Source organism: Athene noctua, chromosome 1 (genome assembly GCF_965140245.1).
Source record: "Athene noctua chromosome 1, bAthNoc1.hap1.1, whole genome shotgun sequence".
Lineage (NCBI taxonomy): Eukaryota > Metazoa > Chordata > Aves > Strigiformes > Strigidae > Athene > Athene noctua.
Window position 1 is genome coordinate 105,429,982 of NC_134037.1, and position 25,812 is coordinate 105,455,793.

Consider the following 25,812-nt stretch of genomic DNA (forward strand, 5'->3'; position numbering starts at 1 on the left):
GAAAATACTTTCCTTAACAACTTCTTTCACATAGCATGATATAATTTAGCCTCCATATATTGTGATATTTTCAGGCAGCTATTGATTGATCTTATGTCATCTTTTCAGAATTTTAATTCCTTGTGGGATTCCTGAATTAAAGACCACTTTGCTGTAGCCTGCCTTTTTTGTTGATTTTCACATTATTGCTTAAAACATGAGTGATTACAGAATACATGACTGACTAATTCTGAATGATGGTAATAAGGAAATTTCTCCTCTTCTTCTGCAAAATTCACTGATAATTTTTCCTTTCTTCTCCCTCTCACTTTCTCTCAAAGTATGAGACTTTCTGCAACACAGAAAATCATGATTGATTACAATATTGTAATAGATTAAATCAAACAGTGGGTGATTGGACGTACAACATTACTAAGTACGAGACTTTATATACTTTTGTTTCTAGTGTGACCATTTTTGTATCTTTACCAATTGTAATGCCTCATAGAAAGACACCCATATTCAAAACAAACAAAAAAGCGCAACAATCCTTGCCCATGTGCTGCAACAATGGCTCCAAGTCGCGTTTTGTTTTGTTCTGTCTCTTGTTGCCTGAGGATTCAGCCAGTTTATTTAACTCCCACTGATTATTTTAAAGTTTTGCTTGCGATGCTAGGGCAGTATAAGCAAAAGGGGAAAAAATTACTCACCTCACCCTTAACAATGCAAACCCCTTATTTATAGATGCACTTAAAACACTAAACAAAAAAGCCCTTACAAAAAATTCAATCTAAACTGTGTTTTGTTACTAAAGGGGTGAACTGTGTAATTGTAGCAGCAAAGCATGTCTCGTGTAAAATGGCATCGCCCAAGAGGAAAGCTGGCCAACGGCTCTTGAACAGCATGTGGCCTTTGACTATGCCGGTGCAGGAACGCTGCATCGAGCAGCTGAGCGCAGGGCTTTCAGGCACAGGGACTGCCCCTCAATCCGGGTCTCAAACTGCTGTAAAAAGGAAGCATTGAACTATCAAGACTGACTCCAGAGTACCCCGAAACCTTATACCCAGTGCAGCCCTGTCCCACAGGAAGACCTCTGGGGAGGGACAGCTTGTGAACTATTAACCTAATATGTAGTAGGGATCCTGGGGCTCTTTTGTGTGGGGAGATTTCAGTTGGTGGCTTATAAAGCCAGGACAACCGGGCATTTTTGTCTTAAAGCAACCTTGAGCACTGGCCATTTCTCAGGCTGGCTGCAGTTGGTGGTCACTTTGCAATTCTGCAGGAGTACTGCCTTGCCCTGACTTCCACCTCTGACATTTCCCTGGCCCTTTCCTGCTTATGTGAAAGGCAGAAGGTCTGGCATAAAACCAATTATGCAGTCTTTGCTTCACCCAGGATTCCCATTCAGCTCATTTTTCCCCCTTAGTGCGTGCAGCCCAGTAGCATAATCAAGTTTACACAGGAATATCCTAATTTTTTGAAAATTAATGATGCTAATGTGACAATCTAACACAGGTTTGGAGTAAGTAGCTTGAACTGACATATTTCAATCACTGAATTGGAACAATTTGGGAGAGGAAAAGTATAAAACAGATGGAAGAAAGATTAAAGAATCCTAAAGGAGGAAAATAAATGGGAGAGCCACCTAAATTGGTGTCTTTATAATACATTTAATCTTTTAAAAATACTAAACAAAACCTCCAAAACATAATAATTAAATGTGCAAATTGTTTGTAAAGGAAGCCACTCTGAAAAGTGCCAAAACTTTCATGGAAGAGACAACTTTCATCCCAGGATAAAACTTGCTTTTCCTTCTACAATGCAGGAAGTCTTCCCAACGGTAGACTTTCTTAAAAACAAGTTATCCCCACCCCCTCCTTGAATCCTCCCAACAAGGTTTCACCCTGATTCCACAATTCACTTAATTTGTTTCTGGCTGAAAAGATATTACCTGTGATAGTTGTACCTGCCAGTCTAGCATTCCTTTTGTTCATCCAATTATTAAGGTTGATGGGAACAAAGACTGTAATTTGTGTAAATAGATTCCCCCTCCTTCCTTCTTGTCTCTGCAGCAAGCCACTGAACGACTTGAAAATGCATAAAATAAAATGCCCCAAGGGCTAAAACTCCACTACACCAAAATTCCCACTATTTACTATAGAAGAAAGAGAATGCATTCTGTTAGCAGTGGCACGACTGCTGGTGAAGTTTCATTTTTAGTAAATCAAGAAACTTTTAACATAAACCAGAATAAAAGAGCACTATTAACTGCCAAGCCTGAAAAAGTGGTCTGTATAAAAATGTGACATTATTTACTATTTGACTAATTTTTTTCTTTACTTAGGAGAAAATATGAGGACACACTCCACTCTAAGCATCAGTTGTTATAAATCTACCCTAGACTAACAACACAAATCCCAACTTACATCCATGTCAGCATAAACAAAAACTTTTAAACAGACAGGCTTAAGTACAATGTATCAGGTCAAATTTGGATCATTTCCTCTTTTTCTTTTTCCCCTCCCTGAAGTAGACAGTGTTTTTCTTTCTGAACTCCCTAAGAATAACGTTCTATGCAGCTCCGAAGAGTGTCATCAGTGTAAGTAAAAATGACTCTCTGAATTCAAGAACTGCAATATATTTCTGTAGTTCCTCACCTTGGTTAGTACAGGGAAATATTTTATACTACCACTACTTGCTTGTACAGCTCTGCATAGATTTTATAGGACAGCAGATAAAGACAACTTAAAAAAATATCCAGAAACCAGAAGGCATGACCCGCAAAAGTCTGTTTTTCCCCCAATTAAAACAAAGTAAAGCCTGTTTTTCCAACAAATAAGACAAAGTGCTCCATAATAGTATGACCCAAAAAGAAAAATTTCTTCTGCAATAACTATAGTAAGCATATAGCATCATTTGCAGAAAGCATGGAAACAATTTTGAAGTAGACATATAGAACACTAAAGGAAAAGCAAGGCTGCGTGGCAGAAATTTTAGAAATCTTGAGTTATTGTGGCCAACATATTTTCAGGGAATAGCCTTGTTTTATAATCTAAATCATAATCATAACCACAGAAAGCAAATAATCACTTCTTCACAAGATAAAGATAGGACTTTAGCAGCAGCACAGGTAACAAGTTAGTTTAATACATAAGATAGTGCAAAACCATAGAGTGCTTTATAAGTAATGATCAATGTTTAAAATCAATGCTCTTGCAAATTGGAGCCAATGCAAAGGGGCTAGCACCGGGGTAAGATGATCCAGTTGATGTATTTTGGATCTGCTGAAATAAATCCATTTATAGGAGCACTTGCAGGATGACAAAGTTAAAAGAGCACTGCAACAGTCAGGCCTGGCTAAGGGAACGCCTTCTCCTACTGTCAATATTTCAAACTGATAAAGAGCTGACCAAGTGCAATCAGCGCTGTGATGAATAAAAGAAAGCTTAGGACCATTAACATTAATGGGACTTGTGTGGTTAAATGCTCGTACATTGTACTGAAAATTTACCCGTTGGACCAAGAGGTTTTTGGTTTTTTTTTTTTGCTTATGCTTACCCTTTCTCCCTATTTGCAGCATAATATAAACATCTAAAATAACTTCATATGATTAATATCCTATGAGTCTCTGGAAAAACAAACAAACAAACAAACAAACCAGTTACAGAGCTCACTCTGGCTACCTGGAAGACTTGAGAAAATAGAAATGCCAGTTTTATAAACACAGATAAAATTGGCTGCCCTAATATCTACAGGCAGAGTGCCTTACATTTGGAGCACAATGACAAAGACTCTAGCACCTGACATCTACAATGTCTATTAGGGAATGGTTACTAAATTGGTACCCTATGAGAGCTGGATGAACTTTGGTGGGAAGACAGAAATTCAGATTAGCAAGTATAGTCCTAAGAGGATATGTATCCAGGATATGACCTGCTCAATAGCTTTAATTTGAAACATGGCAGTCTGTTTTTCTTATCATCAATATTACATACCTATCATATACCCAGTGCTGTATCAAAACCAGATGACATAGCTTTTATCTCAACCCCCATCTCCAGTCTGAAAACACTGTGTGGTACAATGGGGGCCAAGGGAGCACATTTAGGGTTAAGGTTCAGGAGAACATGCTGTTTCATATTGGTATATATTTATAGCATAATTGGGTAAAATGAATTAATATTTTGTCCATATAGCTATTTAATACAAAAACTTTTAAGAAAGCATCTGATAAAAGATATACAGCTGTGTGAAACACCAGTGTTAAGTTATTGGTATAAGGAAAAAATTTAAAGCTTTTATATTGTCTTTTAGCTACAGCAGAGTACTCCCAAAGAAGGTGGAATAGTATAGAGGAAGATGCTGAGCAGGAGAAAAAAATCCACCTGATGGGGAGAGAGACCTCTGTCTGGCAGGTTCCCCAGACAGAGGGAAAAAAAAAGCCCTTAGTAGCAGTGCAAAAGACAAGTAAATGTCCTTTATGACTTATCATAGTTCCAAGGAATTTAACTTTTTTTTTTTTTTTCCCCAAAGAGGAGAAAAAAACCCTGTAATTTATCCAATATAAGATTACCTGTCCCAGTGTTGAGTCATTTTTATTTTTATTTCTTAGACATATTGGCAGAAAGGATTCTATTTAGCACCTACATTTTAAAATCAAATGCTATACTGGAATATGCTTCTACTATAGGTATTTATAGATAGAAAGACTCACATACGCATATATCTTCCACTCCACTATGAACTCATGCAGTTGTAAAATACGAACATGGTAGGGCTTAAGGTAAAACTTTCAAGCCTGCTGATGAGTCCCAGCCTTTACTTACCATCTTATTTAGCCTTTGACCAACAGACTGAAAAAAACTACTGTGCATGACTGAACAGGGCTAAGATCAGACTAACTGTAGTACTGCATGCTTGCACAATTAAACCTATTAGCAATATGAAACAAGATAAAAACATGGAATGTTGACAGAAGAATTCTGAAATTACAAAGAAAGGGTTGTAAACACAAAATAGAGCGAATATTAAATGAAAGAATAAAATGCCTTTTCAACATATGAAGAAAAAATTATTTCAAAATAACAGTTCTACAGGTCTTACAGGTAATGAAATCACAAAATGTGGAGATTGGAAAGAACATTGCTGTGCTTAATTATCAGTTCTACTGTATCATCAACTTCTTCATGAACACAATTCAAAACACCAAGTTCCAGTCATTTCAGCAGAGGCTGGCAGAGACAGCAGCATACAAAACCCTGCCTTCTTCCACCTATGACTAGCAAGGAGATTATGACACTGCTTTTCAGGAATGCACCTGGTCATAACAATTCACACCTTCATGACCTTAAGCAAGAACGAGATGCCATATTTCAGCTTACATATCAGAAAATAAAAATAAACCAGAATGCAGTAGCTTTATTTACACTCTGCCACAAGCACATCATCCCATTTGCTCTGCTCACTACATGGACTCTCCATAGAATATTAGGTCAAATGTAAGGTCCTGGTATTAATCTTCATGGCCATCCATGGAAGTGGTTCAAGATATCTCGAGTGCCCTTCTCATTACGTTGGTGACCTCTCTGAACAACTGCTGTTAGTTTCAGGGCTCACCAGAGCAAGACTGAACTCCCTTCGCAAGAAAGATAGAGGCCCTGGAACTCATTAGAGGAGCAGATCAAATGATCACAAATTTCACAGCTTTCTAAAGACAAGTTTAAACTAATATTTACTCGGGCTTTCCAAAGTCATACATTAAAACAAGAGAGGAGGGGTGGGGGGAAATAAAAGAAAAACCATATCTAGAGAAAAATGTTAGGGAAGAGGTAAAAAAGGAAGCAGGTACATGAGGAGTGAGGAAAAAGATGAGAACAAGTTAGTTGTGTATGATTATGCTTTGGAAGATACTCAGGTACCACCTACAAACTATGATAAAGGTCAAGTATTTCAATTACTATTCTTACCAAAGACAAATATTGGTTAAAAAAATTTGCACGAAATGCATGTGCAAAATGTGCACACTGGTTAAAAAAACCTAAGAATTTCAGAACAGTTTCCACCTCCAAATGGAAGAGTAGAAGTTTGCAACTCTGAATTCACAGTGTAAAACGGACAAAAAAACAACCAATGAACTAAATCTTCCTACCAAAAGTGTCCAATATGGGTATCAAGTTAAATAAAAATGAAGAAAAGCCAGGCTTTCCCCACTAAGCAAAACTGATCCTAAAAGGACCATCTGCTCAATATAAAATAAAAAAAACCAGGTTGCCAACCTAAAACTAGTTACAAGTTAAAAAATGGCATGTATTGTATAAAATAATCTGTTTCCAATTTCTAAGGAAGATTTTGAAGTGGAATCTTATGGATTTCCAAAATTTTTTTTACTTTGCTTGCAACATCTTAATACAATTTTAAATTCTGAATATTTTAAAACTAAATAACTTAAGAAATATCCAATATAGTTAAGGCCAGCCTAGATAGCAATAGTTGGTGATTACCAGATCAAAGGCCTTACTTAAATCAATAAAGATAGCTCCTGTACATTGATTACCATCCAAGACTATAAAAATATAATTGCTTACCTTGAGAGGAGCAGTACAAGTGAAATGAAAAGGTCATAATAGGTCAATAATTATTTAAATTAAACTTACATCTTCCTTTATCCAATGGACCAACTCTAGCACACACAGAAATGGTGGTGATTTACCAGTTTAAAGAGACATATTAACATGTCAGCAAAGGGCTTAGCAGTAATTGGGTCAGCAATTTTAAGAAGTCAAGGTTCCAGGTTGTCAGCTTCTCCATTTATGCTCCCAATTAATCTTAAGGTATTATAGATCTTAAGTCAGTAAGCACAGATCTAACTACTTTCGATCAAATCTCATTTTGGGTATATACAGAGATAAAGTATAGTTAATTTTTGAGATTTTTCTGCAATACAGTATATAATTCTCTAGAACGTCTTTAAACATTAAAAAAAAAAAAAAAAAAAAAGAGTCATGCAACAATTCACTATCAAGCTCAACGAAGCTTCCAGTAATTTAATATATGACATTTCTGTCGCCATATTAAATGGTCCTTATACCAGAACAACATTGTTTGGCAGGTTTGCATTTTCATTCTAATAGTTATGCTAACAGTTGCTTTCTGAATTCTCAGTTGTTATACTGCACTGTTATGTAAGGTTACAATTTTATCCATCTACACCTGATTTAAGGATCAAGTCCAGTGCATTTCATGGTAAGTATGAATAGATTGAGGAAAAGATAGGGACTCTGGAAAAGAAATGTGTAATCCCATCCTATTCTGGAGAAATATCTTGAAAAACAATTCAATTCAGATGTATTTGTTTTCATAGTTGAAAAAAACCAGTGCTGTACAGCCCAAAAAACCAAGGAAGGGGTCATGTCAAAATAATAAGCTATGTATAGCCAGTATCTAATCAAAGACACATTATACTCTTTAGTTCAATTTTTTAAAAATATGCACTTACTGAAGAAAAACCCTAGCAAGTAACATGTGAGAAAACATATTCTAGAGCCAAAAGCACAGTGTGCTTTTTCCTGAGGATCCTATCCTATGACAAAGCTTACTATAATCTTTGAAAATCTTTAAAACGTTGCAACTTCAACATACTTCTTAAGGCAGTGCGTTTATTAAACAAATCACTAACACTCAGAAGTAGATGGTACTCCCTCCCCAAGGTCTGCGAATTTGAATGGCAGCAGCAAATTCGTATTTTTCTAAAATATTCTCTCTTAAGTAAATCTTTTATAACCATATTTGCTTCATGCAAAATACTTTTTCATTATAGCTTTGAATAATTATTTTAAATCACTTTTATAATCTCAAATAACAAAAGTTGTTAAGTGTTTTGGTTCCTTCTTTCTGTGGGTCAGAGGTATGAATTTGTTAGAGTGTGGTTATCATGAGGTGAAAAAGATGGATGTCTAACTTCATCAATGCCAGGAAATAGCTCTTTGCAGGATGGTTAGCTAGAGGATGGTAGTGAAATTCTCAAAGAAAAATTACATTTGCATGGAGACTTTTCATTTTAGAAACATATGGGCTAAGAAGGCTCTTTCACTAAACTGGTCCTGGCCACCAAATTCTGATGGTGTGCTAGACACTAGAAAGGAAGGCAAAGAGTCTTTCTCTTGGTCTCTCAATTTTCTACAACTTGGTGCCTGGCCGTATGAAGAAAAAGATGACAACACCTTGAAGAACACAGAAGGAAGACAATCAAGGACATTATAATGGTCAAATCAGGAGTCAAAAAAAAGAGGGGGAAGGGGGGGTCAGAGCAAGAAACAAATCATGGGTAGTGCTAAAAACAGGAAAAGGATGCAAAAGCAAAAGAAATAGGGGGGGGGAATTAAATAGAAAACCAGGAGAATCTATAACCACTAGTAAAAATTCTTACAAATCCAGCTGAATATATATGTTGCTAGTCAACATGGAATACAGAGGAAAAGCATACACTCTATCCTTCACATACAGATGATCATCTAGTCCAACAGTCAGTGTCTCTAATAGTTCAGATCAGAAAGAGATTTCATTAATATTAAAGATTTTTACCCATTGACATCTGTATTAGTCAGCAGTGTTCCACCTGATGGATATGTCTGGGATTCTCCTATGACACTGGAATTTTTTAACATTATTTTTCATAATAAATATTTAGACCACATTGGGTTTGTAAAAGTAGACTCTCAAAATTTAGGAAATGAAAACCCAAAATTGTCTGCAAACAATTAATGCATACACAAATAGAGGATGAATAATGATATCGTCTACAATTATACAAACACACATTTCCCATAAGATACCTGCCTCAAGGATTTTATGATGTTCAGCAACTAAAAGAGAATTCATGTAGCAAATAAGGATTTTGTGCACAGAAGCCTGTCTTATTTGATGTAGTGCTCTGCGGATGTTTAATGAAAGAGGAAGGGGAGTATGAAAAGTGAACGGACAGTTTCATAGCTAGTGCAGTTCAATGTCACTCTGGAGAAATCTGTCCCTACCTCTGCCACAAAGTTCTTATGCAATGCGAGGCAAACTGCTTAAGTCAAACTTTTCAGATTTATTCACTTGTTATGCACTCTTCATTTTCTTGAGTGGTTGCATTTAAACAGCCCGTAGAGATCTGCAGAAGTGTTAAGTGTTCCTCATTGAACAGGGGTCGGTGGAAACTCTAAGCACATGCACTACTCTGAAAACTCTGGTCCTACCTATGTGAAGCTGAGCACTCAAAACCAATATTCACTTCTTTTTCTTTTCCGAAGTCCCTATTCATAAAACAAAACTAATAAGTGTTGTAAAAGTGACTATCAATGATTACAAAATACTCAGATACACCAATGAAAATAGCACAGGGAAACAAAAAATTAAAATCTGTATTTACCTAAGAATTAGATATATACAGTGAGACATATATCAAGCCATATACAGAACTGTAAGAACTTTTAAAAGGCAACAGCTGGTCCATACCATACACAGAACCTACAGAGAAGCTACTTTTTAAACAACTGATTACATGACATCATAACACATAAAAATAAAAAAGTTCAAGTTCATACTGCTTATTTTAACTCCCTTTTCTAAACCTAGGTGCTTAATTTTGAAACTTAATTTTTCCCATATGTACTAGTGCAGACAGCCTTTTTTTCTCCAAATTACCACTGTCTAATCCTGAATGATATTTTTGTCATAATGGAATTATTCAGTCTGTGATCTGATTGATTTTAGACCTTAAATACTGAATCTTAACACACGTAAATTTTTAATCCTTTAATTTCTCTATTCTGCCAGTAATTGATAAGGACAGTCGTACTTAGACAAGGTCTTAATTTAATCGCCCTGAAAATCAATTAGAAGGTGAAAAGCTTCCTTATATTATTATTATGAAAATTTCCTGATCAAATTCACAATGCAATCATAATCAATGCATGACACCTCACACACTTTTAGTCAATACATAATTCAGTAGTTACATCTTCATCATTTAAAAACAATATGGGAAGGAATCTGTATCTTAAAAGCAGGAATTTGAAGGTTTGGTATTAGTCAAACACAGTGTCTCAAGTCATCAGACCAAATAATCCTTTATAGAAATAATCTAAATAAGCATGCACCATAAAGCATTCATTTCACCTGAAGTATCTCACCAGCCAATATAGTGGTAATTCTCTGCTGCACCCTTGTTGAAAACTGTCCATAGCATCAAAAGGAAAATATTGTCCCACTGTTAAATAGGAGAGGTGAATTAGTCACCAGCAACGCTGAAAAGGCAGAGGTTCTCAACACTTTCTTCACCAGCACTGTTAGGCCCCAGGCTTTGAGAACAAAAATCCATGGTGATGCAAACACAGACCCACCGTCAGTGAAGGAAGAGTTCGTATGTGAACTATTACAGAAGCTTGACCCCTACAAGGCAATGGGCCCTGACATTATGCACCCGAGGGTGTTAAGAGAGCTGACATGGTCCTAGTCACAGAGATCGGGGGACATCCCAGAAGAGTGGACGAAGGCTAATGTCATCTACAAGAAGGGCTTAAAGGAGGATCCAGGAAATAAGCCCATCAGTTTTACTTCAGTCACTGGCAAGGTTATGGAATGAATCCTCCTGGGGACTATCACAAGCCAAATGAAGTACATGACTGGGAAAAGTCAGCATGGATTTACCAAGGGCAAATCATGCCTGACAAACCTGATTGCCTTCTACAACAAAGTAACTTGCCCAGTTGATGTGGGGCAAGTGGTGGACATTGTCTACCTGGATTTCTCCAAGGCTTTTGATATGATTCCCCAGAGCCTCCTCCTCGAGAAAACTGATGTGTTATGGTCTAGACAAGTGGTCTGTGAAATGAGTGGGGAACTGGCTGACGGGCTGCACCCAGAGGGTGGTGGTAAACAGCTCCTTTTCAAACTGGCAACCTGTCACAAGTGGGGTCCCCCTGGGCATCAATGTTGGGCTCAACGCTGTTTAATATCTTCATAAGTGACCTGGATGATGGGATCAAGTGTACTCTGATGAAGTTTGCCAATGATACAAAATTGAGTGGAGAAGTGGATACTTCAGAAGGGAGAGCCACTCTGCAGGAAAACCCGGATGGGTTGGAAGAGTGGGCTAACAAGAACCTTATGAAGTTCAGGAAAGTAAAATGTAAGGTCTTGCACGTGGGAAAACATAATTCAGGAGTGCAGCACAGGCTGGCATCAACCTGGCTGGGGAGCAACTTTGTAGAAAAGGACCTGGGGGCCTGGGCGGACAACCAGCTCAATATGAGTGAGCAATGTGCTCCTGCAGCAATGAAAGCCAACAGGATGTTGGGTTGCATCAACAAGGGCATCACCAGCAGAGATGAACTCATTATCCCACTCTACTCAGTGCTTGTCAGGTCGCAACTGGAATACTGTGTTCAGTTTTGGTCCCAGCTATATAAAAAAGATGTGGACAGGCTGGAGAGGGACCAGAGAAAGGCCACAAAGATGATCAAAGACTGGGAAGCCTGCCATGTGAGGAAAAGCTGGGTTTGCTCAGCCTTGAGAATAGGCTTAGGGAAGACCTTATCACCATGTTCCAGTATTTAAAGGGTGGCTACAAAGAAGATGGAGACTCTATTTACAAGGAGTCACATGGAAAAGTCAAGGGGTAATAGGTACAAGTTACTTTTAGAGTGAAGTTACTTCACTCTAAAAGATGAAGGTCCATTGAACTTCCGTTTTCTATCCTGAAACCTCCTTCAAGTACTTTCCTTGCTCTGTATCATTTCAGCCCTTGCTTTAACTAAAATGAAATGAGCGTCCATGTAGCACAGTACATGGATCTCTCGCACGAAAAACTTCTGAGATGCTTAGCACCTTCCCCCACCATCTTTTACTATTGTTTAATTAAACTCCATACATTTGTGTGGTTTCTTTGTTAGTTAATTTCAGCAACTTTTATTTCCCTAAATCTCTCTCCTAACAAGTCCCTCCATCTTGCACCTTTACTGAGCAGTGCACGAGCACAAAAGGAATCTCAGATGTCATGCCTGAAGCAAAACACAGCGCTTCCATAACTGTTTATTTTCAGAGACATATATGAGGGTACCCACTATCTTTGTTGCACACAGAAGAGGCACAGAGTACAGAAAATCTCCTTGAACTCTCTCCTTCCCTTCTTTGCCATTGTAAATAATCCCATTTTTGGCTTCTCCAGTGAGCTGAACAAATACATGAGAACTCCATTCTTACCAATGAAAGACCAAACTAGATATTAAAACAAAAAATATTTTATTCCACAGTAATTCTCATTAAATTCAATGAGTATTTGTGCAGACTTCCATATGAAGTTTCTACATTAAATCCTATCAGCATTTTGTTTAGAGATGAGCAAGAAAAAGAAGCAGCAAATATATAGGTATGCTTTACTTGTGGAAATTAAATCTTGTATAAAATAGCTTAGTACCTAAGTGGTTACACTTTCAGATTAGTTTATAAAAAATAAAAACTTGGTAGAGAGTAACTACTTTTATTACCCTTGACTAAACAATAATTGGTAAAAACCTTTTCTTCTGCTAATTCTTAGGTTTGTCCCTACAGAGAGAATGCCCAAAACATTTCAAAATTGCGAATCATGCTTGCACAAAATTAACAGAAGCACAACTAGAGTTGTCAGAAAGGAGAAAGAATTTCTGTTTTACAGAGTACAAGTCATGTGGTATATTTGTGCTAATCAAAAGACCCAGTTCTGTAACTGGTTTTGCACAAGCAGACAGCTGAAACTATGTTCTAGTCTGGGAAAGGGCTTTCCCACTGGCAGCTTTACATAACAATAGGAAAGCTACTGCTTTTACAACTTTCACAGCAGGGACTACTACATGCTCTGAAAGTTTTCATGCTCAGACAGAAAAAATTGGTTTTAACCACACATTCCAGAATGCCACACAACACTGGCAAAAAAGTACTTTGGCACTAAAACCAAGATGATGAAAAAAAATGTTGTAGTTGCATGCCAAAGCTTGTGTTGCATAGTTGATCTGTTGAAGTGCAAAGTGCAAGAGGTAAATAGAGAAATAATACAGAAGGGGAGAATCTTTTTTTTTTTTTCCCCCCCTCCCCTGTAGTGTCTACAATAAACCTTTTCTACAATAAAAAAATGGGAAAAGCAGATACTTGATACTGATAGAAAGTGTCTGTGCCTAACAAAAAACAGCTCATCTTAGTGAAAATTTTACCCCTGTAGCACTTGGCAAGGTCAGCATCAGCTTGGCTTATTTGCTGCCTAAGTCCCTGTTGTACATGTTCGAAAACGTTTTAAGTGGTTTTGTTCATAAAGCAGCACAGTTCACTTTGTTGTGCTGGATCACTCCTTTTTCTCTATACACAGCTCCTATCTCACTCCCTATCTTTAGGCTTCTTGGGATTCAGAAGGATGGAAGAAAAGAATGTGTTTTTCAAAATGAAACTCTGAATTCATTTTAAATACTAGGATAAAATTCTACCTAAAATGTCTGTGCAAACAGTTCTCAGGCAGAAAAAAGGATGGTTCCCCTTCTTACTGAAACCAGCCACTTGACGGTGATATACAAGATCTTTATCTTTCTTTCACGGAAGATGAAGATGTGGGTTCAAACCATTCTTTTGAAAAGACAAGAGGAGAACATGTAAGAAGTTAGCAGAAAAATTAAAAAGAGTTTCTAAGAAGTCCTGTGGCAACAACCTAGCCAGAAATGACACCAAAAAAATGTGTCTCTCTTGGAGAGCTCTTTACTGTATGATTTAATATAGAAGTCTGAAAAATGAGTGGCACTATCAGAAATTCTTCATGTCAGCTAAACAAATGTGCTCTCTTCCTTTCTCTCTCAGTATTAGAAATCTTGATGTAAATATTTTGTAATGATGATTCTTAAAAAAACTATATATGGAAAAAATCCCAGTAGAGACACAATACATAAAGCCAAACTAAGCAAAAGGTCAGATTTCTCTCCTGTTTCAATTATCTTCATCTTTTTTAGTGTAAGTCTGAAGCAAACAAATTTAATAGCATTTGCTGGAAAGTTGTGTCTATAGATTAGGGAAACTACAGGATGGTCAGCCTAACCTTTGTCTCCAGAGACACAGTGTAGGAGGCCATATTCAGACAAATGGGCTGACAGAAACCTTGTAAAATTCAAAAAAGGCAAATGCAAGTCCTGAAATGCCGTTTTGGGTACTCTGACATTAAAAAAAAAAAAAAAAAAAAAAAAAAAAATACTGGCACACTGGAACGAATCTACTGTAGAGGCGTGAAGGTAGTCAGAGGGCCAAAGTACATGACATGAGAAGAGGCCAAGAGAACAGGGTTTGTTTACTCTTAAGCATGGAAGGCTGGAGAAGATGATATTGCCTTCTCCAATTACCTCACAGAAGGATCTAAAGAAGATGAAGCCACACTTTCTTGGAGCTATATAGTTACAGAACAAAAGGCAACGGACACAAGTTCAAATACAGAAAACTCTATAGAGACATCAGGGGGAAAAGTTTACCAAAAACTCAACTAGACAAAGGCCTAAAAAGGTCTAGCTGGACTCACTATGAGAAGGAGGTTGAACCAGATGACTTCTCTTCCAGCTGAAATTATTTTATTATTTTAATATAGTGATTAAAACTCATTTCTAACTACCTCAAACCTTCTCAGTAGTCATAAAAAGAAATACTAGAAAATATCTAGAGGAATAAAAATAAAACAGAAACAAAACTTGTCCAACTTATGCAGCCTTCCCTCTTTATAGAAAATTATCAAATCAGAACTCTATGCAAAGTTCCCAACAACAACAACAAAAAAGCAGCAGCTCTTCCCCTCTAAAAGTTATTTGGTGAAACAAACATCTTTCCTAGTTTCATTGGGTTAATCTGAGTTTGTAATAGGATATATATTTGGAAAACATTCTTAGAGGTTACAGAATCAATCTACTTACTTCAAAGTTTACGCCAAAGCAGAATCAATTTTACCCAGGTTATTCCTGACAAATGCTCATTCAACTGTTCTTTAAAACCTGCAGTGTCAAAGCTTTCCTTCTTTTCTTCCTTACAGCAATGTATTCCTTTGGTCAACTAACCTGAATCTTTAAAAAAAAAAAAATATTGCAAGAAGACAATCTACCTTGCTATATTTTCAGCTTATTATGAGTGTATTGCTGCTTTACTCATAGTAGACATGGAGAAAAGTTCATTCTCTTCTTTTAAACTACACATTTTCATATGCTGTAACACCATTATTATGTCTCCTTTTAGTCTTCATTTTTCTAAACTACACCATTTTCTTCAGACTTGCCTCTCACATTTTTAGACCTCCAATCATGTCCATTTTCTTAGTATTCAGTTGTAATGCATTCCATAAATTTCTGCTAGGATGCTGGAAATGGCCTGCTTATTTGCCTCCATACAATAATGAAAATATCTGTGCCTTCTACTAACTATAAAATGTTTGATCAAGATTATATGGAGTGGAATTTGTTTTACATTACGGCAAAGTAAGTTCACTGAGATGAAGAACCATGGAGAGATCCAACACTGAATGACCACAGCCCTTCTCAGCACTTCTGCTCAGAACAAATGTAAATGATTCTTGTGCAGTGTTCCACGGCAAACTCATTAAGAAACACTGTTACTGGAAAGATTCTCCACTCTGAGAAATGTGTGTGTATCTGAGTCAGAATTTGGCAGTAAAAACATTAGCACAGAATGGGGTTTTTTTTAAATACACTTTTTTTAAGACCATGACACTAAAAACGTCATTGTAAAAAAGCTTTAATTATAATGCTGAATATATGAACATCTTACCTCATGCAGTTATTTCCTAATTATTACAGAGCTGAATTTGCATCATGCAAAGGTTGGCAAAGAGTACATATTCCAGTCAAGACCCACTTCTTTTAAGTGTGGTATCCTATTTCAGAAAGCTTGGATTCAAAGCAAGGCCAAACAAAAAACTTTCTTCAGAGTGGACTGCATTTTGATCAGTATTACATGAATAATTTTCTTTTTAAACAAGTAGCATCCAAGAGGAATCACATTTAAACAGTAGTAGCTAATTCAACTGTTTTTTAAATATTGCAAAGAATCTTTCATTCACCTGAAAAAAATGAATTATTTTATCACTAAGTAAAGGCCTCCCTTCTCACACTGATGTGTTACTATAACTCCTGCCATCAAGCTCAAGTTGCATTTTAAGCAATGCAAAAAGCATGCTTGGAGGATTTGTTTTGCTCCATTTCATAGAAAGAATATGTGTATTATTTAGAAAACCCAGTACAATGCCACAGAATTGTCAATTTATGTTCAATGTTACATTTGAAAAGTAGTCTTATTTTGAGAGGTCAGGAGGACTATAACCTTCCACACAACCATCTTGCTACTCTGCGATTTCTTTCTTTCATAGTAAATGAGTCACTCTTTACACAGTGAGAAGTTCGTACATACCCCTACAGAGCTTCTCTTACATACTCCTACTGAGTTTCTCTTCATGGAGCCCAACTATATCTTCACAGCATGAAGTCAAGGAGCTTACTCATTCATTCACATGTCCAACTGACTGCAATTTCTATCCTTTCTAACTATAACAGGCCCCATCCCACCAGCTCTGCCACAGACTCTCTGTCTGGCAATGGATCGATCAGAAGAAAGCTTTAAAAAGCGATTTATGTAATCCATGACTGTACTTTAGACAACTAAATTTCAGTCCTGAAACTCCTAGCTCAGACGTCGTTGTATCCCAGAGACATTCAGGGTTCAATTTTCAACCAGTTGCTCTTTGAGCCCAGAAGGCCCTTTTGGAAACAACTCAGTAGTTTGGCATCTATTTAATCAATAAAACCTGAAAACTAAACTTTCTTTTATCTGTCCTTAGGAACTTAATCCAGTATACTTGTTCTAGAAAAAACCTATTGCATAGTTTTCTTATAGGATCTTCTACAAAGTTTAAACAGTGGCATTTTTTCTATCTGAAGGTGTAGTATCCACCAACATACCCCATGGGGTGCACATGTGCTTTCTCAGGGAGTCATGCTTTCAAATAAAAATGTGATCCCCTACTCTCTGTAAAACAAAAAAATTAAAGCTGCCTAACCCTCAGGAGTTATTTATAAATTATGAATCCTGAACAGAAGGTTGTGTCTCAAATTAGAACCAAACTTGATCCTAAGCAGGGCTCATTTACACAGGTCAAAATTCATAGACCGATTTTTATATCATCCATTCAGGCACCTCAAAGTCCTAACCCTCAACCAAGGAGTGAAAAGGAATTGAGGAAAAACTCTTTCATAAATAAATCTGTTGGGTTGTTGCTGATATTCACACAAACACACGCTTCAGCAGTTCAGCACACTATTTTCCATGGATTTTATTCAATGATCTCAAAGGTTCTTTTTGGTAAGCCTTGGTACACTTCTGCTAGAAAGTACATGAAGACCCTAACTTCCCTACAGAGCAAACTATTCTCAGCCATTTGTTAGCGTGAAAGCCAGGTTAACATGATATCATGTTCATTACCTTCATCCTTAGGCTTTTTTTGGACCTAGCTTTTTTTGGACCTAGCCATTAGACTCAGTCATTAAAGAGATAATACAAGTATAATTTGAGTTTAAAAGATACTCACACACTCGACTATTTGCAGTTCTTTGAACTTCAAGCTCACCTGCCTACATCCTGTATAAAATAGACAGTATCTCTCTTGACTACTAGACAACCAGAAAGACAAACACAACAGTGTTACTGCAGCATTCTGAATCCAGAACAACAGCCACATCACACAAGCTGTACTGATAAAGCAAACCACACGAAATAACTAATTTGTAAAAGCTTCTAAGTCATTTCTAGAGGGCCTTTTAAGTATAAACTCCTGCGTTAAGTAGAATCTGAACTTCAGCTCCCCATCTATTAAATCAGAATGATAGCACTTTGCTGTCTCATGGGGAAGATATAAAGATAAACACCTCAATACCCCAATCTTCAGAGTGAAGGGAGACAGATGAGTTCCTTAGCTAAAACAAGAACACTAACAGTTCTTTTGCCTGGTGGTGTTTTGTAGATGTAAGGAATGCTGTTGTATCTAAGAATTTCAATGGATACAAATAAATATTAAAAATCAAGTCTGCATCTTTTGGGACATGCTATTACAGATGTCTAAAACACTTCTTCACAGTTTGAAGAGCTGGGAAGTTGCATGTGGAAGGTGCTGGCAGAAGCAACCCTTTTCTTTACCTGACTTCCTCTCATCTAATGTGTACTCAGAGCACATCTTCCTGTGCAGCTGGAGGCTTTGTTACAGACAGAAGGACGCTGCTTAGTGTAGCCAGTGTTTATTGCCTAACTTTTTTTTTTCTTTTTTAAAGATGAATTTGGAAAATTTCCCAGATAATACATCTGCCCCTAGTACTTGCACCTCAGAGTGAAGACCAGCCAGGGAGGTAGTGAGGACAACTGCATTTATTAGCAGTGAATACACTGATCTATCTTTTTCTGGATTAGCAGTGGGAGATCCCAGACGCACTAAGAAGTATCTGTCTGCTGACTGACATATACAAGCTGGCACACTTTTGTGTCAAAAATGTACACAGCTGCACACACACTAAAGCTTCCATCTATAAAGCACAATTGCCAACTACTTGTCTTCAGATATGGGTAATAAGAGAAGGTCTGAACAAGAAAACAAGTGCAGAATACAATTAAAGAATATTTTTTATTCCTTTGAAAATATTTATTCCCTTGTCTTTCTAAACTCTCCTGGATCTGCTATAATATTCCCTCCATCATGTTTTAGAAGGACTGACGATCTATTTAGAAAAACCCAGATTTATATTTATCAAAAAATTTACTGAGTTGCCAAGTATCTGAATTAACACATTTTTAGGTACCAAAACAGGCTGATTTAACCTGATTGTCAATCATTACCAGCAGATGTCTGGACAAATTGCCTAGTGTGTTTCGGTTCTAGGTCGTCTCCAAATACTCAGTCTAATAGCCGGTCAAAAACACAACCCAAAGTAATAATAAATTATATTTATCCACACTGCATTATCAGCAATCAGGTGCCAGTACAAAGGGAGCTTTATTTTAACATCATCTCCCAATCAGTCTGTCCAGACTTTCTCAAATCACCTCAGTCATCACAATAAACCTTATTCAAGGCCTCAGTCTCATTTTATGGAGCAAAACTGAACCCCAGACTGAATGAGCACTTGGGTAGATTAGTGTCATGCTTGCTTGGTTACAAATAGACAGATATGTTAATAATCCCAGTAGTGCAACACCCTCTTCCCCAACACTCTCAGAGACTTCTGATGAGTAGTAGGAAATTCAGAGATACCCACAATTCTTTACCTGCCTGATTAAACTATGTAACTATACCACAGTGATGGAGCTGACTGAAGCTCCAGTGAGAAAAACTGCAGCTCACAATCCCTTTGGTGTTTAGATCAGCACAACTGACAACAGAAGAAATACATCAAATATTTTTTTTACTAAATATACAGTAAAGGGTGCAAACTCTGATGTCAGTAAAACCATTGAGCAATTTGGATGAGGACAGGAGCCCAACAGCTGTTCCTACAGATTCCCGCACAGAAACAGGTTTTGCAAGTCAACATGGTGTCAATATTTAACTAACACATTATCACTTGTTATTATTTGAGTATCAGTCAAGTAAGCACCTAGCAAGAAAGAAAATGGAAGTGATCTTCAACTTTTTAAAAAAATCAGATTCACTGAGCAATCGTGGATCAAGAAGGTGATTTTTGTTTTAAACAAAAACTGAATTTGCACACACATACTTGCAAGTACCAAGATAGCTGTGCTCACATATTCTTGCCAGAATTACCCGTGGTGACCCTGAAGACAAGGCATGTCAGCTCAGTGCTCTTCAAATCTTAAGCATTCTTTTGTACGTCAACAATGCTGTGTGGTTTTTGCAGTCCTTATCTGTCTTAACAAGCAAAGCTTAGAACCAGGTTAAGTTGTATCACGCTGTGGTGTGGCCTTCGCACCATCAGCATGCCATCTAATGCTTGCTCTCACTATTGCCCAGATCCCTTTTGGATTTCCCCTTGCTGCTGTCAGTCTCACAACTTCATATATATATATATATATACACACACACACACACACACACAGAGCACACAGAGACACACCCCTTTCATATATACCTTTTTTTAAAACTTTCAGTTCTGCCATTTCTTCTTTTAAACATTCATACTTTATGCACATCAATGCAATATTTCACTTACAGACCTCTACATCATCTCAAACATCCAACCAGGTTAATTTTCCCAAAAACCATACTGTCTATATCTTTGCTTTATCCCAGAAGTGAAAACATCAGCCAATGATGAGAATCACAGAATACAGGATAACTGGTCTGCTTCAATTTGAAAAAATCCCAGTTCCAAAATAAATAACTAATCAAAAAGGAGAGGAGATAATACCCAAAGGCCCTGAAACAGCAGACTTCTGTCAGATAGGCAGGCTTTTTTCTTTCCTTGACAAAATAAACAGGACCACAACACAAATGTTCTGAACATGGAAGAGAACACTTTTTGAGTGCTTATGCAACCTCAGGAATCCTCAAAAAGATAGCAAAGAAAACATGCCTTAGTATTCACAGCAAATTAATTAAAAAGTTGGTTTTTTTTCCCCAGAAGAATAAATAAAATCTCTCACATTTAGCACTAGGATATCAGCCAAATATGGAGCAACATTCACCATCATGTACATCTCTATGTCCAAAGGCAAGGGAATACAAATCCCACATGTCCAATAACATTTTCCACAGGTTTTTTTTGTGAAAATCAAAATAGCCCATACATCGCTAACAATCGTACTATGCTCATAAATTAAAAACTACAGATTTTACCAAGAAAATTATACAGAAGATGATAATAAATAGTAAAACAAATGTAGAGTACAATTGGTACATTTTCTAAGTCATTTAAACTCATTTACCTGTAAAGTAAGTATTGGCAGGGAGAGTGGAACTAGTGAATCTGTAATATCCATTTCCTGGGAAACGGATCCCTTTCATTACTTCTGTATTAAATGTAGCTAAAGATGAATCCATCCTTTCCACCTGGTAGATGGGAGAAGGCCCATTAAGTTCTTCAGGTTCGTTCCAATTTATCTTTACCATTGTGCTGTTTATTCCTTCAACACGAGGGGCGCTAAGTTTTCTTGGAGCTGTGCATAAAAAAAAAAAATATCCAGGTATCATTTTCTATAATTCTCAGGAAATTATTTATTGCAGATAACATTTATTGCAAAACATCCTGCTTCAGTTTCTGATCTTAATGAACACAGATATGCATAGAAGCCTAATTAGAAGGAAAAAACCCCAAAACATTCTTATAAGAACTTACTTTCAATTCCACAAGAACTACCTTATGTGTTTATTCCAGTTTTGGATTAATGTATCTAGTATTATATCAAAAATACTGTTTTTTTCATAATCTTTATGAATCTGAATCAACACCTTAATAAAAAGTATATTTGTATTCCTTCCTTAATTAGCCTCTCATGCCATGGTCACTGTGAGCATGTATCTGTATGACTTTCAGCACTGGATTTCAGTGAAATACCAGAGGAGAACCTGAACAGTTAATTAACTCTTGTTACATCTCAGCGGTATGGTACATGACAACACGAATCTTTCATCACTGAACTTATCCTTGTCAACAGGAGCAGAACACCTATCCGTCCACAATACTGAATGCCGATCAAGTTGTTTTCCTCATGGTGTGCACACAAGACATTTAGCATATGTTCAGATAATTATTCCGTTCAAGAAAATGGCCCTCTTAACTTCTCCACCACACTGGTGGCCCAGTAAGACTCCATACAAGGTTGTTTCCACAAAGGCATCAGCATAAGATAATTTTATGTTATTACAGTGATCCTCCTACCATTAAAAACAATATTCTGATATTCTTTTAAATATTCTGATAGCGTTGCTCACTCTATAGCTGAGTTATAAACATTAAAAAAAATTTAAATCCTGTACAATAAGCCACTGGAGGGCAGCATGACCTGTTTGGATAATGGCATGATGGCCATACAGGTGGGAAAGAAATGGACCATCATTGAAACAATAGAAGACATCATCTGAAGAGTACAAGAACATTCTACTACCTACAGAATTGATATCCTTCATATCTTACCTTTTTTTCCCCTTCTTTCCCTGATAAAGAAAAGGATTTAACAGAAACTTCATTTGTACCCAGGAAGTGAAATACAATGACAACTTGTAGAAACTACTTGTTCCCATAATGACATAGTAAAGAGCAATAAACGCCTTTCAAGAACAATAAAACCTGAATTAAAATATGGGCCTTCAAAATCTGACATATTACTTCATAGCCCAGCTTTGTACATAGCGTGAGTTCTTTAGAAAAAGAGAGATCTCTTCATTTAGAATGAATTAATAACATCCTTTTAAACATTCGTTCATTCCCAAGATCATTAACATATTTTTCATTTTTCCTATTTGCCTGTAGCATGTTGCTTGCTTGCTTCTTTCTTTCTTTCTTTGCTTCCCCTCTAACTTGATAAATATTCTTCTTGAAGAAGGCATGGAGTGGGGGAACTGGGAGACTGCCAATGGCACTATGTGCTGTAAATTCCTGCTTAGGCATCATTTATGACTTCACAATCTAATTAGTATCTCACACTATGGTAGAAATTTACAATGTCAAAATTGAAGTAATGCAGCGTGAGGTCATAAGCTTTTCTGCATAAGTAGGGCACAGCACTAATGAATTGTGGTATTAATGCACAAGTTTAAATAGAAAACATGACTTAACAATCAAAACTTCACCTCTGAGGAACCAGTGTACGTCAGCATTTTAAGTGTGAACATAAGAGGCTGAGCTTTCTAGTTCAACTTACTGACGGTAAAACAGAAATACTAAAATAATTTGTAAAATGCATACAGCTAACTAACACTCATGACAATAACTATATCTTCCTTTAAAGTCTAGTATTAATAAACGGCAGTTACTTGGACCATAATTATGGCATCTCTGATACCCAAACCTGAAGCTTTTATGGGGCTTATGCAATTAACTACTTAAATGCATCGTAACACTTGCTTCTCTGACAGGGAAGTATTGATTTTTTAATCATTTTCAAGTCTCCTCTAGCACAAATAAATGTACTACAGTTACAGTTAATGCACTGTGTACATGCATTAAACACTGGCATGACACAATTTATTATTTTGTGATATATGAAACAGAAGCTTACCCTTTCAGAAAGTAACATCCTTTCTATAACATTAGTATTTAAACTACAGTCTCATTGATGCTTGAGAATTCTTATGCATCAGGACAGTGGAAGACTGTACATAATAGGTTACGTAAGTTAAAAAAGAAATCAAAACAGAAAACCAAACTCTGCACAGGAACAGACAGGACTGAAAATAAATCTGTAGCACTAGCCCAGCAGGGTACTAAATGCTGAAATTAAAAATTTTCAAGACTAAAAAGAGCCAGTATATATTTTCCTAAAGGTGTCACTGTGGTACCTGTAGCTACTTTCTGAAAGATGAATCGACTATAATTTTACCTATTTAATTTTTTTTAGTCACGTTCTGTTAAGACACATCTGTCAAAATAATGAGCATACTACATTTTAGTGGATTCAAAGTCACATTTTGTGTATTTTAATTATGTAGTTTTAATGTCTTGCTATATAATACATATTTAATATATTATAAAGCTAAAACAGTATTTAAAAGCCCATGATTGCTGCATGCCATTGTGTAGCAGAGGGCACAAAAAAGACCAATAAAGACAGATGGTCTATACAGCTTATGTTGAAGTCATATATCTAAATATAGATGTTGCTACACAGGTCATTACAAATAAGCCCTTCCCATGTGTTTATGCACACACATGTACCCAAAAATGAAGTTGGTAAGTAAAGAGCAGTTAATTTTGTTTTGTTTGAAATAATATCATTTTAGTTTTAGACCTGAAGACAGATGCCAGCATTTCACTCTGAACAGATGGTAATTCCATCTAATAGTGCATCTCTGTATTAGTAAGGTCTGTTGTGTATACAAACAGTAATAAACACTAGGTAAGGATCAAAATAAATTTTAATTGTTGACATTAAATTCTGGCAGCCACGGTTCTAAGGATACAATACTCCTTTCTCAAGTCTGTCAGGTTTACTAATACAACTGTTAAAGCTTTTCCATACTCTGCCAGATTCTTGTCCCAGGAATAACATATTTACACTGTGGCTAAATTTAACAGGCTTACATATGTTTGAACAGCTACTGCTCAGCATACTGTAGGTAGGTATTTGTGTACCCTTCCACAGAAGCTTTCGTCTCTCACAATTAGCCACTCTCAACAGTTTGGGAAGGCAACAGTAACAAAAAGGATACAGTTTTTAATTATTCTTCAGTTGAATTAAAAATGCACACATACAAATTAGAACAGAAATATTCAGCAAAGTTGAGGACAAAAGCTTAAAGAAATTTTTTTTTTTTCATCTTGGAGTTTACCTTGCCGGTAAAATTACATGCCTCACTACTGGTCATCCATTTCATTTCTGCTACAAGTTATTATTCCAGAGGACCCCAAGATTGCCATAGTATTTCTGGTATGATCTCTTCTTTCTCTGTGCTTCAGTATCAGTCATTTCAATGGTAAATGAGTCAAGAAATAATACTTATGTCAATAAGTCAAGACAATATTTTGATTTTTTAGAAGATTCTTTAAGGTCCATTTTGGACTCTTACCCAGAACAGAACAAAACCCACCCACAACAGACATCAAAAGAAAATTTAATAACACCTATATGTTACAACCATATTTCTTTAAAAATAGGTGTAATACACAGTATTTTTAAAAAATCGTGAAAAATATATTGCATCCACCATATGGGACAACCAACGACTCACCAACCGATTTAAGATGCAGCATATTGAGCTGACCATATGTTACAGTGCTGTTGAATGGCTGAGTGATTCATGCCCGTCACATTCTAGTATATCAATTAAAGCTCCTTGAAGTCTGCATGATTTGTGTCTCTGTTATTAAACCCTGCTAATTCATCCCACTTACACATCTGTTATAAATCTCTAGGAGTGCTGCATGATTCATGGCAATCTGTGAGCATGGTACAGCAAATTCTTCTCCTTGTAATTAACAGTAAATTGTTTTACTGCCATGCAATGAATTTTTCAGTTATATTGCAAATGAACTCCTAAATGCACGGTTCTTTCCTAAGAACTGACTTATATTATTAGGCAATTAAAAAGTATTGCTTTGAACCAAAAGCTTTTAATCAAGAGGAATGCAACTTAAACATAGCTTAAAAACCTTGCAAATTTGACACTGAGGAAAAAGAACAAACTGAGCTATTTTCTGAAGTATACTGTATGGCTGGTAGGGGAGAAGAAACAAATAACTTGAGTCCCTGCTAATTTTCTGAAACTCAAAGAGCAATTTAACTACAGCTTGAACACTTGGCAAGACAAGTTTGAGCAGATACTATTTATCTCAGAAGTTACTTAAGTCATCTGTCATTATGAAATTTCTCAGATTACTTTACACTTTTCTAATTGTAAAACACTGTCTTTATTCTTGAAATAAATAATTGGATAATTAGCCAAGCTGAATCATCAGAGGATTCCAATGCTGCTCAAGTGTTCTTGTCAAAGGTGAAGCAAATTCATTTCAGCTTTGCCTCTGCAGCTTTATGAAGAGGCTTTGATTTTTTTCCTGCTACATTCTTGGCAGCAGCCTCAAATTCATGAGTCCATACATCAAGTCAGTAGTTTAACAACAAATGAAATTAAATTCA

At 36.5% G+C, this 25,812-nt stretch overlaps 1 protein-coding gene across 7 annotated transcripts in view; it reads right to left on the reverse strand.

Annotated features, from left to right (window-relative positions):
* The window catches only part of USH2A (usherin), a 392,395-nt gene that overhangs the window by 265,467 nt on the left and 101,116 nt on the right, over positions 1-25,812 (reverse strand). For all 7 annotated transcript variants that reach the window (XM_074897210.1, XM_074897211.1, XM_074897212.1 and 4 more), the window contains one exon: positions 20,947-21,177. In XM_074897210.1, the coding sequence (XP_074753311.1) occupies positions 20,947-21,177 (231 nt within the window). The remainder of the gene's footprint in view (positions 1-20,946; positions 21,178-25,812) is intronic.